At 40.1% G+C, this 16,120-nt stretch overlaps 1 protein-coding gene across 2 annotated transcripts in view; it reads right to left on the bottom strand.

Moving 5' to 3' along the window:
- LAMA3 (laminin subunit alpha 3) overlaps window positions 1-16,120 on the bottom strand; it is a 330,029-nt gene that overhangs the window by 103,324 nt on the left and 210,585 nt on the right. For both annotated transcript variants that reach the window (XM_072604400.1, XM_072604399.1), the window contains exons 31-35: window positions 14,637-14,763; window positions 13,289-13,428; window positions 11,275-11,390; window positions 10,689-10,900; window positions 8,471-8,675 (exon numbers count right to left, since the gene is read on the bottom strand). In XM_072604400.1, coding sequence (XP_072460501.1) covers window positions 8,471-8,675; window positions 10,689-10,900; window positions 11,275-11,390; window positions 13,289-13,428; window positions 14,637-14,763 — 800 coding nt within the window. The remainder of the gene's footprint in view (window positions 1-8,470; window positions 8,676-10,688; window positions 10,901-11,274; window positions 11,391-13,288; window positions 13,429-14,636; window positions 14,764-16,120) is intronic.

Genomic DNA, 16,120 nt, shown 5'->3' with positions numbered 1-16,120 from the left:
TACCATTCAAGTGAAAGTCCTCTCTAAGGCAACGGGCATAATGCCAATAGTTATATAACAACCGGTATAAAAGATGTATGTGAATATGCGTGCGAGCTTCCATCAGAAATTCTGGCCAAGATGAGCAGGCCCTTTTTAACTCAATAAGTACTACAGAAAAAGACAAACAAAAAAGACCCCACACTTAATTCGGTACTCAAAGTCCCCTCACCCATTCACATATGAACAATTACTCAGTGAAAGATTACTATGTCTACTGTTTTAGACATTGTTATGGGCTGAGGGGTGGGGAGACCCCTCCAGAGGCAATACAATCAAAGTGTAAGACTAATTAGCCTCTTGACCTTGAGAGCTTATATCAGTAGTTGGGAGCCAGGACATATGCGTTATGAGTTAATACTGCACAAGACTGGGTGTATAAGACCATATATGTGTCTGGGGGTGAGGGAATATTCCAGATTATCTGGAATATGCACAGTTTTTGCAGCAGAAGTAGATGAGATGAGGCTGGAGAGACAAGATGGTTGTGGAAGTCCTTGGATAGTAGGTAGGGGAACTCTGGAATCTTCTCAGGTATTTGGGAGCCACTGAATTTTTAAATAGAGTAGTAACATGACCCAGTCTATCCTTATCAAAGATGATTCTGATGGCAGGATGGGTTGGAATGGTGAGAAAGGGAAGAAAGATCTGTTGGGAGGCTCTTGCCACTGTCCAGTCATGCAGTATGGAGGGCCTGTACTAAGGTAGTGGTCATAGGAGCATGAAAGTGAAGGCAGATGCAAGGGGTGTGGTGAAGATGGCTGACAGGGCTTGGTAACTAATTAATTATGCAACATGAGAAGGAGGAATGGGACAGAATGAATGGCATTCTCACAGATGAACACAGTAAACAGTTGTTCAATCGTTTCAATTATGTTCGAGTCTCTGTGACCTCATTTGGAGTTTTCTTAGTAAAGATACCAGAGTGGTTTGCCATTTCACTCTCTAGCTCATGTTACAGATGAGGAAACTGAGGCAAACAGGGTTAAGTGACTTGCCCAGGGTCACACAGTAATTATTTGAGGCTGAATTTGAACTCAAGTCTTCCTGACTCCAGGACTAACACTGCATCACCTGGCTGCTCAGTTAAGTCAGAGAGGAGCATATTTAAAGACAAAGATAATTAGTTTGTCCTTGGACTAATTCCAGTAGCTCCCTATTGACTCCAGGATCAAATATAAAATCTTCTGTCTGGCTTTTAAAGCCCTCCATAATCTGGTCCCTTTTTTTCTTTCCAGTCCCTGAGATTTTCCCCCTACTCCACCCCCATGCACTCTACAATCCAGTAACATTGGCTTCCTTTCTGTTCCTCCCATCAGACACTCCAACTTCTGATTCTGGGTATTTTCACTGGCTTTACCCCATGCCTGAAACTCTCTCCCTCCTCATCTTCACTCCTGGCTTCCTTCAAGTCTCAGCTAAAACCCCACCTTCTGTTCCCAATCCCTCTTAATTCTGCACTACTGTGCAGCTTCCTGAGCTGAGATCTGCATCAGCTGAGATGCTTAGGGGACCCGGGGGGTGGGGGGGTGGGGAGGAGGAAGAGAAGGCTGGAGGAGTCTCAAGGCAGTGGTTTATCCAGTGTAATGACTGTCAGAAAGGGCTAGGATTATCTCCAACACATCCTGTCTATATCTTGTTTGTACAGTGCTTGCCTATAGTCTCCCCCATTAGACAGTGAGGTCCTTGAGAGCAGGGACAGTCTTTGGCTTCTCATTGTATCCCCAGTGCTTAGCGCAGTGCCTGACACGGAACAATTTTAGAATAAATGTAAGTTGACTGTCTGACCAAGAGGCAAGGTGGCGTAGAGAATGGAACAAGCCTGTTTGGCCCTTAGGCTAATAGTGTCAAAATCAAATAGAAACCCGTGCCTCTGGGCCACACATTGACTTTGAAAACCACCAATTAACACGATCTCTGTTGTATTGTTTTTGTGTATTTTGTTAAACATTTCCCTATTGCATTTTAATCTGATTCTTACACTCAGCTCCAGACAACCCTCTAAGACTGAAACTCCAAAAAGGTAACAATCTACTTGGTCGCGAGAGTTGACTTACTTGGGAATTTCCTAAACAAGTGGAATGTTAGGTTTTTATTCCTAGGCAGTGAGCAGGGCATTGAAATAACCTGCGAGGGGGCTGGCTGGTTGCTTGGTACTTCTTTCTGGGCTGCTGTATCCAGGGTATTTAAAAGAAGAAACAAGGAGAATATTAGCAATGGTATCCCAGATGTCATCAGGAGCTTTTGTGGGAAGAGAAAGTCTTGATTTTTACATATGTGCTTATGGGTATTTTCTTTAGTACCTCTTTTTTTGGGGGGGGGAGGTGTGTGTGTGGAGAAACAACATCGGGGGAATTACAGTATCTGCATCCCCGAAGTGTTGTGTTAATCTTTTGTGTCTCTGCTGTTCAGCCCAGGAAACCTAGGGGAGGGCCTATGTTAAAAGGAGGTTTCAATGGATAGCATCCCAGAGAATACTCTGAGTTATGGCCAATGACATTACAGAAGATGCTTTAACATCTGTTTTGCCCACGTACCCTAAGGACTATGGTGCCTTTTTATCTGACTTGCAACTGAAAGCTCCTCTATGTGTTATTTCCCTCATTAGAATGTGAACACCTTGAGAACAGGGACCAGCTTGCTTCTCTATTTATACTCCCAGTACTTAGCATTGTGCTTTGCATACAGTAAGTGCTTAATAAATGTTTTGCATTCATTCATCCCTGAGCCAGTGGTCACAGAACCTTGACATGAAAGCTGAGAGACTAGTTAGGAGATTGTGGTGACAAAGCAATAAAAGTCTAAAACTAGGGTAGAAGCAGTGAGACCAGAAAGGAAAAAGGGTAGATGCAAGAGACAGAAGAGAGATTTCATGGGTGTAAGTCACAAATGTTCCGGTATTTTGTGTGTAGGTATCTGCTGCCGTTGTGGCAAAACAGCTGCCCTTATGTGGGCAGCTAGGTGACTCAGTAGACAGAATTTCAGGCATGGAGTCAGGAAGACTCATCTTCCTAAGTTCAAATCTGGCCTCAGACACTTTACTGGGTGACCCTGGGCAAGTCATTTAATGCTGTTTGCCTCACTTTCCTCATAGGTAAAATGAGCTGGAAAAAGGAATGGAAAACTCCAGCATGACCGCCAAGAAAACCCCAAATTAGGACGTGAAGAGTCAGACACGACTGGAAACAACTGAACAGCATAAAACTGCCCATTCAAGACAGTGCCCCCGAGACTGAATGATCCACAGCTTCAATTTATCTAGAAGAACTAGGTTGGGGGAAAGGGGAAAGTAGCCCAGGTTACCCCTACAGCTGGTTTAAAAACCTGTTGGGGTTAAGGACAAGCTGTGAGAAATTCCTTGCTGGAGCTCAGATCCTTTCCTTGGATCTCTTTGATCAACGTTTGTTAATCTTTACTTGGCCTCCTGCTCTGGATTGTGACTGCTCCCTTGTATACCAATGAGACATTATTGGTGACTATTTTCTCCTAATACACTGACATTCCTCAAACCCCTTGATTTTTTTCTGCACTCTTATTTCCCAAATTACCAAGAAATCATGATCATATGACCCATCCTTATTTCTGGTTTAACAGAATTTCATCTTCTTCCATGTAAATTAGCATGAAAACTTTGATAGTCCTAAAAAAAAAATCCATAGAAATACACGTGAAAAAAGTTTGAAATGCAAGAGAACTATGGTATTTCTGGATCAAATTCAGTACTCATGGTGCTTCAGTTGTTTGAGAATCAACAGTCAAAAGAAATTAACAATAGCTAACACAGAGGACTTGAAGGTTTGCAAAGCCCTTTATAAATATTTTATTCTCACAACTTTTGTGATAGAGGTACTGTTGTTCTCCCCATTTCTGATGAAGAAACTGAGGCTGAAAGCGGTAAAGTATCTTGTCCAGGGTCACACAGCTAGGATGTTTCTGAGGCAAGATTCAGGTCTCTCTGATTTCAAATCCAACAAATCCTGGTCACAGTGTCCAAACAATATCAAGCTTCCTCCAAACAAGAGAATCAGATTAGTGACAGATCTCTTATCATTACTCCCCTTTTCTACCTAGCTATGCTTACTTCTCTTAAAAAGAAGAGCAAGAAAGCAAAATGGCTGTTTGATGAGATGTTATAAATAGTTGAGGAAAGAAGGAAAGTGAAAGGGAAAGGGGAAAGGAAAAGATATGTACAACTGAATGCAGAATAGCAACGAGAGATAAGATTTTCTTAAATGAGCAATATAAAGAAAAAGAAGAAAACAATAGAATGGAAAAGAAAAAAAATCTCTTCAAGAAAATTAGAGATATCATTGTTTCATAAAAAAATGGGCATGAAAAAAATGGGCAAAAAAAGAGACAAAAATAGTAGGGACTCAGCAAAAGCAGAAGAGATGGCAAGAATATGCAGAGGAACCATACAAGAAAGAGCTTAACATCACCAATAACCGCAAAGGTGTAGTTATTGATCTAGAGTCAAACATCCTGGAGAACAAAGCCAAGTGGTCCTTAGGAGGCATTGCTAACAACAAGGCTAATGGAGGTGATGGAATTCTGATAGAGCTATTTAAAATCCTAAAAGATGATGTTGTTAAAGTGCTGCACTCAATATGCCAGCAAATTTGGAAAACTCAACAACAGCCAATGGATTGGAAAAGATCAATTTACATCCCAATCCTAAAGAAAGATGATGCCAAAGAATTTTCATGCCACTGAACATTTCTGCTCATTTCACATGCCAGCAAGGCTATGCTTAAGATTCTGCAAGCTAGGCTTCAGGAATATGCAAACTAAGAATTACCAGAAGAACAGGCTGATTTTTCAAACAGGTAGAGGAACTAGAGACCAAATTGCTAATATTTGCTGGATTATGGAGAAAGCAAGAGAGCTCCAGAAAAGCATCTACTTCTGCTTTATTGACTATGCTTAAAGACTTTGATTGTGTAGATCACAACAAAATGGGGTAAGTCCTCAAAGAGATGGGAATATCAGATCATCTTACTTTTCTTCTGAGGAACTTGTATTTGGACCAAGAAGCAACAGTTAGAACTTAACATGTAACAGCTGATTGATTTAAGTTAGGAAAAGGAGTAAGTCAAGGTTGTATATTGTTACTTTATTTAACTTATATTCAAAGTACATCATGTGAAATGCCAGGCTGAATGAATCAAAAGTCAGAATTAAGGATTCTGAGAGAAATATCAACAATATTAGATATGTAGACAACACCACTCTGATGGCTGAAAGTGAAGAAAAATTAAAAACCTCTTGATGAAGGTGAAAGAGGAGGGTGCAACTTAGCTTGATGCTTTACATCAAAAAAGTTAAGATCTTGGCAACTGGTCCCATTACTTTCTGACAAATACAGGGAGAAGAAATGGAAGCAGTATCAGATTTTATATTCTTGGACTTAAAGATCACTGTGGACAGTGTCTGCTGCCATGGAATTAAAAGAACCTTGTGAGGAAAGCTATGGCAAATCTGGACAGTGTACTTGCTGACAAAGGTCAGTTTTTCTAATAGCAATGTGAGAGTTGAACTACAAGGAAAGCTCATCACCTCAGAATTGTGGTGTTAGAAAAGACTTTTGAAAGTCTCTTAGACAGCAAGGAGGTTGAAATCAGTCAATACTTAAAGAAATTAATCCAGGCTATTCACTGGAAGGTCAGATACTGAAGTTGAAGCTTAAATACTTTGGCCACATAATAAGAAAGCAAGTGACTCATTGGAAAAGACTCTTTCTTATATTGGGAAAGATTGAAGGCAAAAGGAAAGGGGGATGGCAGAGGATGAGATGAATAGATAGTGTCAAAGAAGCAATGAATATGAGCTTGGACAGACTTTGAGAGAAAGTGGAGGATAGAAGGGACCGGTGTGCTATGATCCATGGGATCATGAAGAGTTTGACACGACTGAATGACTCAACCTTTTTTTTCTCTTCTCTTTCTTCTTCTTGCTATAGCAAATACCTTGGTGACAAAGGCCCTAGCCTTTTCTGTATTCCTCATCTCTCAGTTGTACACTTTGTGAACTTTCTCCCTCATTTATACAGGGAACATGATCAAGGGCAAGTCCCAGGAATGTGTTATGTTTTTGCAGCCAATAAGACTTTTTATTATTTTTCATTAGTTTCAACTATCTCTTTTTTTTTAATATCTCTTATACTACAACTTGAAATGTTATGACATGCTTATGTGGGCATTTCAAAGCTCCAGGAGGCTTTGCTTCCTTTTTGATATTTTGTCTTTCATCACTGGTGATCCAGGGACCTTGCAGTAATGTCCCTTTGGTATGCATACAGCTTTAATAGCTCAACTTTCACTCTGAATATTTGCTATTGCTGCGACTTCCCTTTACACTACTAACCATTGTCATATAAAAGATTCTATTGCCTTTTTTTTTCAGATGGGAAAGGCAACTCTCCTTTCATTTATTATCATAATCTTCCAACTTTCAGGTCAGAGCTCTGTTTCTTTCTAAGCCATTTCACTACAAAGATTTATTTCCATAGGAAATATGATAACTCTGAATCAGTCTCTGCCAATGGCAGCTCATTGAAGTTCCTGGTGAAGGTTTTCTTGTAATAGACTGAGCTGAAGGTCTCTTTTGGTTGTGCTAACGTCCCCTGTTACCATCCCTTAAAACTATAACAATCACAAAACCAAGGTTGTCAAGAGGAATAGAAGGATTTTGAAATTCCTGATTTCTGTGGTCTTCTCTTTTGTGGTCTCCTCTCCCCCCTACCCCCTCAATTTAAGGCTATTCTACTGTACAACCCTTTGATCATTTTTCACCCACTTGAACTTTGTTTCAGACATGCATCCTGGAATTAATCATGGCTTAGACTCTACACACAGAATTAGCAAAGGTTTGAAGAGCTAACTTGGTGGGGGGGATGGGTTCTACAATTTTTTGCTACTTCATTCTCAAGAGATTTTTATCAAGGTAGAGAAATTCATGCAACTGAATCATAGAACCATAGAATTTCACAATTAAAAGGGGGTATTCTAAGTCATCTGGTCTAACTTCTACCATATTTGAAGGAAGACGAAAAGGAACTTTTCGAAGAGTAACTAGATGATACCACAGAGAAGGGGTAACTGATGAAGCAAAGTCTCAGTGAACGTAGAAAGGAATTCAGTGGCCAAGAGTTAGCCTTAGAAACAATAAGATATTTACATTTTTTCCTGTGAGACTGGAAAAAGTAGAGAATCAATGCAAAGAAATATACTGAAGTAAAGAGAAAGGCAAATGAAGGATCTTAAACTAGAAATCCTCTTCTATGCCAAGTAGGAGGTATAATCACCTGGAACAAAAGGCAGTTATTCGAGTGGGAACAGGATGGACTTAAAGTCAGACCTGAATTTGAATCTCAGCTCTGCTGCTTCCTAACTGTATGACCCTGTGTGACCTTGGGCAAGTCTCCTAACCTCTCTTAGCCTCTTCATCTATAAAAATAGGAATTTTTATCCTATACTGTTGCTATAAGGATCAAGAGACAATGTACATTTGTGCTTCATAAAGCTTAAAGGGATTTATGAATACATATAAAATAATAATAGAATGAATTATGATTTTTCTCCTGGGAAGGTGTCTGGACCTAGGATAAAGGGAGAGAAGAGTGAGTCTGGAACAGTTACTTAGAGAACTGACTCTAGGGAATCTACAAAAGATCCATGAAAGGATCATCAAACAGCTGCCAAAGGAAAGCAGGAGTAAGATAGAAATGTTTAGTGGCACAGATGCACTAGAATCACTCCATAATTCAAGAAGCATTCTTACAGTCTGGGAGTGAGAACAAAAAAAACCTTGGTTTGTGCAGCTAGGTAGCACAGTGGTTAAAGTGCTAGGCTTGGGTCAGGAAGAGTTGTCTTCATAAGTTCAAATCTGACCTCAGATACTTACTAGCTGTGTGACCCTGGGTGAGTCACTTAACCCTATTTGCCTCAGTTTCCTCATCTGCAAATGAGTTGGAGAAGGAAATGGCAAAGCATTCCAATATCTTTGCAAAAAAATCCCAAATGCAGTCATGGAGAGTCATACATGACTGAAAAATGACTCAACAACAACAAAAGTTTAGTTTGATTTGTGAGATTGAAGTGTACCCTGAACCTTAAAAACACAAAGCAGTTTCTTTTCTTCTTTTTAGTATCTGGAATGGCCAATCACTCTTTCCTCCTGGATATTCTGTCTGTCCTCTCTGTTTTCAAGATACTAATCTCCTTTGGGTCTCTTCCTACTTGTCTGACCCCTCCTTCTCTGTCATAAAGAATTTTGTCATAGCATGGGCAAATAATGACTATTTCCCATAACCATCCAATTCAGTCAATGAGGTAAATATGGCACCCAACATTCCACTGCTTCTCAATATCAATGACAAATAGGTGGAGAGGAACGTCATCCCTTCTGTCATGTGTCACTTAAGGTCACTCACCTGCACTGTCCATTGTTTCTATCACACTCTGGGGTGGTGGCACTTATAGCCCCTATCCGGGAACAGTTGCAGCCTTTGCATCCAACCAATGGGTGGTAGCTGAAGGACTGCTTCTCACATACTTCACACTGAGGCTTGACTGTGCGAGGAGGGCAGATGCACTTTCCAGTTATTTCATCACAAAGGCGCCGGCCACAGTGGCACACTGGTCAGAAGACAAATATATCTATTTCAATGGGACAATCTTATTTTATTGTGTCCTGTTTATGTCACTCTCTCCCAGGTCTGAGTAACCAAAAGAAATGTTTCAAAGGGACCTGAAGGACAAAAGACTGCCTTACGCTCAAGGAATCACTTTCTGTGGATATTCTCAAAGAGGTCCCTATCTCACTAGTAGCCTTATCACATTATCTTCAATCCATATGTGAGTCCATGTCATCCAAAAAACTTCCTCTCTTATTAACAATTGATTCTCATAGTAAGAGGTAACTCTAGAAGCAAGCTACAATTAGTTTATAGAGAGTGAGGATTTGGAGATAGAAGTCTTGAGTCTGAATCCTGACTCTGTAACTACCTCATATGACTGAGCGAGCCATGCAACCCATTTGATGGGTCACAGTTTCCTCCTCTATAAAATGAGAGTTGGACTAGATGATCTGTAGGTTTCCTCCCAGGTCTAAATCTATGAACCTATGACACTATGGTTATTTTTCATCACCAGGGTGTCATTTTGTGTCAGAATTCTAAGGGAGAATGGGATTTCCCTCTCATTCAACGAAGCCCATACAACGTGATGACACTTCAGAGGTGTGACTTCCACTAAGGAATTCCATCTTGTGCCTCTCCTAAACTCTCCTCATACCACCAAATAACTCTGACCTCTAGGCAGTGGTCTTGATTATGGATAACATGAATCACAGACTTCTTTTATAAGTAACTGAATCATTTCCGGGACAAATGGTAAGGAGGTCTGGGCTTTGAAACCCAGGAATCTCTATGCTTCTTCTGAGTTTTCTCTCTTCATGTTAGAACTAGATCAAGAGTGGGAATCCCGCAGCCTTAAGGCTACATGTGGCCTTCTAGGTCCTCAAATGCGGCTCTTTGTGAAGTTTCGATTCAAAGGGCCACACTGAAGACAGACAGGGTCACATGTGTCCTTGAGGCCACAGGTTCCCCACCCCAGAACTAGATCAGAAATCAGAGATGAAAGTGACCTAAAAGATGCCAATGTTCTCATTTCACCCCAGCTTTACTACTTACAACCTGTATGGTCCTGAGCAAATCACTTCATTTCTCTAGGTCTCAATTTTTTCATCTGTAAAATGATGGGGTTGAACTCCATGATGTCCAAGGTCCCTTCTAGCTCTAAATGCCAGGATCTTATGACTCTACTATATAGCTGCTATTACTTGTAAGAAAAATGTGTATTTCTCTCCTGTATTTAATAACTAATTACTGTATTAGGACCAAGATTTCTCCCCTTTTCTACTTTCTCATCCAGAAATCAACCAGTGTGAGAAATCTTCCTAAAAGACTTAGCAACCAGGATGGCTGAGATCTAATCAAAGACAGTAAAAGAAATTCTAAGTTTGGGCTAATGGGTGCATTCCTTCTCACTGTGTTTGCCTAGAGGGGTCTGGGAAAACATTGGTTCTTCCTTTTCTCAGACAGACAATATGGAAATTGCTAAGTGTCTGACCAAGATTTGGGTGATCCAAGTCATGTACACCAAGGCACTCACTGTAATATAGCCCAGCCTTTCATTGTAATATTAATTTTCTCATTAATTGTTAGCCAATCAGATTGATACCCTGAGGAATACCTGCTCTTACAAAGCATATAAACTGTGAGCACACCACCATGATAGGTCTTTGGTTGAAAAGAGATAGCAAATGACCATTCATTTATTAATATGCATGTAGGCCTTATTAATAAAATGATTAAATTATTCAGAAATTATGTCTTTTGAACCCTTTTTTAAATGCCATACTTGTTCACTACCTGAACTGAAATTTCTTTGTTTTATGAATAGAATGGAATCGAGGTTTCTAAGACATTTGGTTCCTGAGATCATTCACTTCCATCCTTTTCCCTCCTGGCAGCACTGATTGTGCAGCATGAGTCATATCTCTACCTTCCAAATAAACAAAGAATTGGAGAAACCATTTAGCAGAGAGAAGAATCGAAGTACCCCAGGCCTTCCAGAACAGGAACTCACATTTGCAGAATGGAAAGCCATAGTAGCCAGTTTGACATCTGGTACATTGACGACCAATGACATTGGGCCGACACCGGCACTGTCCCCCCTCTGGGTTACATGTAGGGCTGACGGCCCCCATCGCATGACAATCACAAGGTAGGGCTCCATTGTTATAGAAGGCGACCAGTGAGTGGGCAGAGGCCTTACAGAATCGTGATGACATCAAAGGGCTAGGAAAAAGAAAAATAACATCGTCATTCTCTGTGCTGCCTCTCAGAAACCAGCCCCATTAACTGCTGCTGCATCAGTGACTCAAAAGCACTGATGACAAATTTGCACAGATGGGTATCCTGAGAGGTCAATTTAGTAAACTGGTCAATTCAGGGAAAAGACACGCTTACCAAAGCTTCCAGATTTGTCATTTCAATTTTGGCTCAGCTGCCACTGACAGAAGAGCAGCAGGGAGGGTGGGTGATTCAAGGACATAATGCCATTCAGAGAACAACCTCACATTAGATAGGATATGGACGTCAGATTCAAATTTTCAAGATTCATAGACTGCTTCCCCCTCCAACCACGGGCTGTTTCCAAAAGCGATGCTTACTCAATATAAAAACTGTTTCCTCCACAATTATTGATAAAATCAAATGACTTGTCTACTGACTTCTTGTGAAGCATGTGGTAGTCATAATTCTCTGCTGGAACAACTAGAACCTGGCCCTAAAAAAAAAAAAAAAAAAAAAAAAAAGTATGTTCCAAACATCAAGATAGACATTAGTACCTGCTCAGTCAGGTCAGGATTATAAGAACAATTAATTCACATTTATATAGCACATTTATATAATACCTTAAGGTAGATACAGAAATCTCCTCCTAACAATTCTGTCCCCATTTTACAGATGAGGAAACCGAGCTGAGAGTTTAAGTTATACAATTTACAAGTATCAGAGCCAGGAACTCAAATCAAGATCTCCTTTAGCAATAAGCAATTAGATTATACAATAAGATTAACAATAAATTCTAATATTATATCCATTTAAAAATACATGTTACTCTTTGGTAAATGGTGTATGTGTATATTGAAAGGATGAGAAAAGAAAAATGCCTCAGACAATCACCTTAGTATCTCCCCTCTTCTCCCTAGACAGAGCAGTCTTCTCTAACGTTGACAGGATTATTCTTGGAAGGTGGTTTCTCTCATTAAAATAACACTCTTTCTATTACACCACTTTGTCCCTATGAAAGGGAACAAGGTAACATGATATTGTCCCGGTATCTGTTACCAGAAATTATCTCTGTAAAATGATACAACAGAATTGAGAGGAGAGTAGGTTGATATTTTTATATCTCAACCTTCAAATATGAGTTAAAACATAAAAAATAAATTGTAAACTTAAAAAAAAACAGAATAAGCTTATTCTCTAACTTTAAAGTTGTTGTGGATACTTATTAAAAATGAAACCAACTTTTTCATTATCGTACCGTTTTTGCAGAGTGTCTTTTTAAAATTACAAACCTGGAGGAAAGGCCCTAAAGTCTTCATATCTAGGGGCTCCAGAGAATCTCAATAGCCACATTATAGATATAGTGAAAATATGAACAAAGGCATGAAGATGGGAAAATACAGGGTATGTTTGGGGAACAGAAAATCAGTTTGGTTGAAGACTAGATTCAGATCTGCTCAGTGAGTGCATTCTCCAGACCAGAGATCTTGTCCTGGATGACTTTATCCTTTTAGCCCTGGGACTCCTGCTTACCCATGCTGCCACGACCTCTTTTTCCCAACCTCTTCTCCCCTTGCCCCTTCCCCACTCCCATCTTCATTGGTGAGTGCCTCTCATGGCTCCCTCCCTCTAGGCTAGCTAACCATCTTCTCACCTTTTACCCTCCTGGGTGCATATCCCCTTACTCCCCAGATTTCTTGCTCTGGAATCATAAAGGAGTCATGACCATCACTGCCACAGGAAAAGGTATGTCTATATAATAGTCAATAATAATAATAATTTGTATATAGGACTTACTGATGGCTAGGTGGTGCAATAGATAGAGTGCAGGCCCTGGAATCAGAAAGACTTGTCTTCCTGAGTTCAAATTCGGTCTCAGACACTTAATAATTGTGTCACTCCTGGGGAAGTCACTTAACCCCATTTGCCTCAGTTTTCTCATCTACAAATGAGCTAGAGAAAGAAACGGCAAAGCACTCCAGCATCTTTGCCAAGAAAAACCCAAACAAGGTCACGAAGAGTTGAACATGACTGAAAAACATCTGGACAACACAATAAGCTTGGTTTGGGGATATGTTGAGCAGAGGGTAGCCTTGGCCCATCCAGATAGAGAGTTAGTCAGTCATACTTGTAATATGTGTCTAAGTATAATTAATATATGTGTACATATATATCAAGCATATATTATGATATTATGTTTGATATAATTTAAAATGTTAAAACTTACAGCAGAGATGTTTATAAACTTTTAAAATTACTGGTACTATATACCTTGAACTGACTATGAAGATATAAATGATTTTTTAAAAATAAGCAAATAGTAAAAATGGCAGACCATGGTGGGTCAGTGAAGACTAAGGAGGAAAAACTTGGAGAGAAACAGACTGAACATACCAGGGTCAAGGATTTTCCATCTGGAACCTTCACTGTCACTGAGAACTCTGGTTCCCGGAGGTCTAGGTTAGTGTGGCTCTCTGCAATCACTAAGCTCCAGCAGCCAAACACTTGAGGGCAGAAATAGGCACTGAAGGAACCTGTACCGAGATGGAATCAACTAAATGAACAAGCATTTATCAAGCACCTATTTCATGCCAGGTACTATGTTGCTGGGAGATTGGCAATCCCTGCCCCCCACCCAAAGTGAGATCAGTTGCTGCCTTTAAGGAGTTTACTTTCCAATGGCGGAGGCAATTTGTACAGAGTAAATCTTAACTTACTGTTACACTGTATGTGTGTGTGTGTGTGTATATATATATATATATATATATACATATATATATATATATATATATATAAGCATATATAAAATTCCTACAACGTAGATACAAGGTAACTACAGAGGAGAAAGCACTTTAACTGTAGAGGAGAAAGCTAAGGCAACCAGGAAATGTTTCCTGTAGAGTCTTGAAAGAAGACAAGGATTGATTTTTCTCCAAGATTAATAAGCATACTATGTAGGTTTCTTCCAAGTCAAGAAGCCAGCCAATCGACAAGCATTAATTTAAGTGTTTACTATATGCCAGGCACTTCTTATTAAGTGCTAAGTAAATGTGGGGGATAAAAAGAAAGACAAAAACACTCTTAAACAAGCTCATATTCGAATTAGAGGAGACGAATGCAGAAAACTGTACATAGAAAGATATAGAAGTTGTAAAGGAAAGGTAATAGCAGAGAGAAGGCACTAGCAGTTTCAGGATTCCTGTAGAACTGAGCTTTGAAGGAAGGCAATGAGTCACAGAGAAGGAGCAGGAGGAGAAGGACAGAAGGGAGAGCATTCCAAGAATCGGGAGTAAGATGGTGAAAAGGCAAGAAACTGAGAGATGGAGGGTCATGTGCAAGAAGGCCACTATCACTGGTCCATAGACTATGTGAAGACGGGAAGAAAATAAGAAAATTATAAACGAAGGCAGGGCCCAGGTTGTAAAGGGTTTTAAAAAATCATAGGATTTTATATTTGATCTGGGAGATAATAGAGAACCACTGGAGATTAATGAGTGTTGACATGGTTGGAGCTGTCTTTGGAAAAATTGCTTTGGAAAGACACTGAGTTCTGCTTTGGACATGCTGAGTTTAATATGTCTAGTGACACCTAATTGGTGGAGCAGAACTGGAGCTTAGGAGCAGCTAGGACTTTTGGAAGTCATCAGCATAGAGACAGTAACTGAAGCCATAGAGTCCCTCAATTAATGTCTTGGCTAGGAAGGGGAAGCCTGCAGTTCTGGAAATAAACATGGTAGCTCACCTGACCACGGCTGCCCTCCCTCTATAACCACCTGTGCAGGAAATGTGGGATGATCTGGTTGACAAAAATGGACAATGAAGACATACTGGCCCAGGTGTGGCACTCTTCCACTCAAGGTAACTTGATTCTAGGAGGGGAAAAGGCAAAGAAAGAAATTCTCAAGTCTAACAGCTGCTGCTGATTTAATTCAGTCAATTAATCAAAAACATTTAAGTGCCTACTGAGTGCCAGGCGTTGATGATGCAAAGACAAAAATGAAAATTTCTGTTCTCAAGGAACTTACATTCTACTGGGGGAGACATGTACATGGAGAATAAATGCAAAACAGACAAAAGTTAGTATAGGGGAGGGAGGGCACTGGCAGCTAAGGGAATCAGGGAAGATTTCCTGTAGAAAGTGATGTATGAGTGGACTCTTAAAGGAAGTAAGGGAGTCTATGACTTCTCTTCAACAGATATCTATCATGTTCCTAAAATGTCCAAGTCTTGTGTGATGTTCTAGGGTCAAAAAAACAAAAATGAAACATGCCTTGACCTCAAGGGCATGTAGCTTGGAACCCAAAGATGATGACTTAAAGTGCTCTCAACAATAAGGGTACCTCCTGGACCTCCAAAGAGCACAACCCAGTAGGCAGGCTCACAAACACCAACTGTGAAATTTTCTGCATGAGCATTTGTTGTGTTGTTTCAGTTGTGTTGGACTCTTCATGACCCCATTTGGGGTTTTCTTGGCAAATATACTGGAATGGTTTGCCATTTTCTTCTTCAGCTCATTTTACAGATGAGGAAACTGAAACAAACAGGGCTAAATGATTTTCCCAGAGGGATAAAGCTAGTAAGTGTCAGACTGGATTTGAATTCAGGAGGATGAGCTTTTCTGACTCCAGGCCTGGGACTCTCTCCACTGCACTACCTAGCAGCTAGTGTGAGCATTTACATCTCAGAAATTGACAAAGGTTTGATTTATTGATTGTTGATTGTCTAAACTCTATACCAGTATGTTAAACTCAGATAGAATGGGATCCCTGAGGTCTGCATATTGATTTAGAGAGCTGCAAATCAATATTATCTTTGTTGTATTTCATTTTGTTTAACATTTCCTCATTTGAGAATTTGACATCTCTGTTCTAGACTTAAGAAAACAATGGAGAAAATGTTAATAATACAAATTCAATTTAAAGTGTATAGTGCTTTGGAAAACTGATTGTTAAACATTTACTAGCAGCGCCCCCATCCCAGTTTGTGACAGTTTCCGTAGCTGAAAAAGTCAACACCCAGTGGCCAGTCTGGCGATAAACTCCTCTGAACTCATCCTCAGACAGAAACATATAGCCCATCAGTGTGCCATCTTCAAAGTCCTCCCAGATTGGTAATGGACCCTGCCAGAGTTGGAATTCTACAGGCAGTATCTTCCAGAACCCAGGTCAGCTTTTCATAAGTGAGGAGGCACACATATAGACTTTGGAATAAGACATGTATGGAAAT

The sequence above is a fragment of the Notamacropus eugenii genome, chromosome 4 (genome assembly GCF_028372415.1).
Source record: "Notamacropus eugenii isolate mMacEug1 chromosome 4, mMacEug1.pri_v2, whole genome shotgun sequence".
Taxonomy (NCBI): domain Eukaryota; kingdom Metazoa; phylum Chordata; class Mammalia; order Diprotodontia; family Macropodidae; genus Notamacropus; species Notamacropus eugenii.
This window is presented reverse-complemented; position numbering and strand designations above follow the sequence as displayed.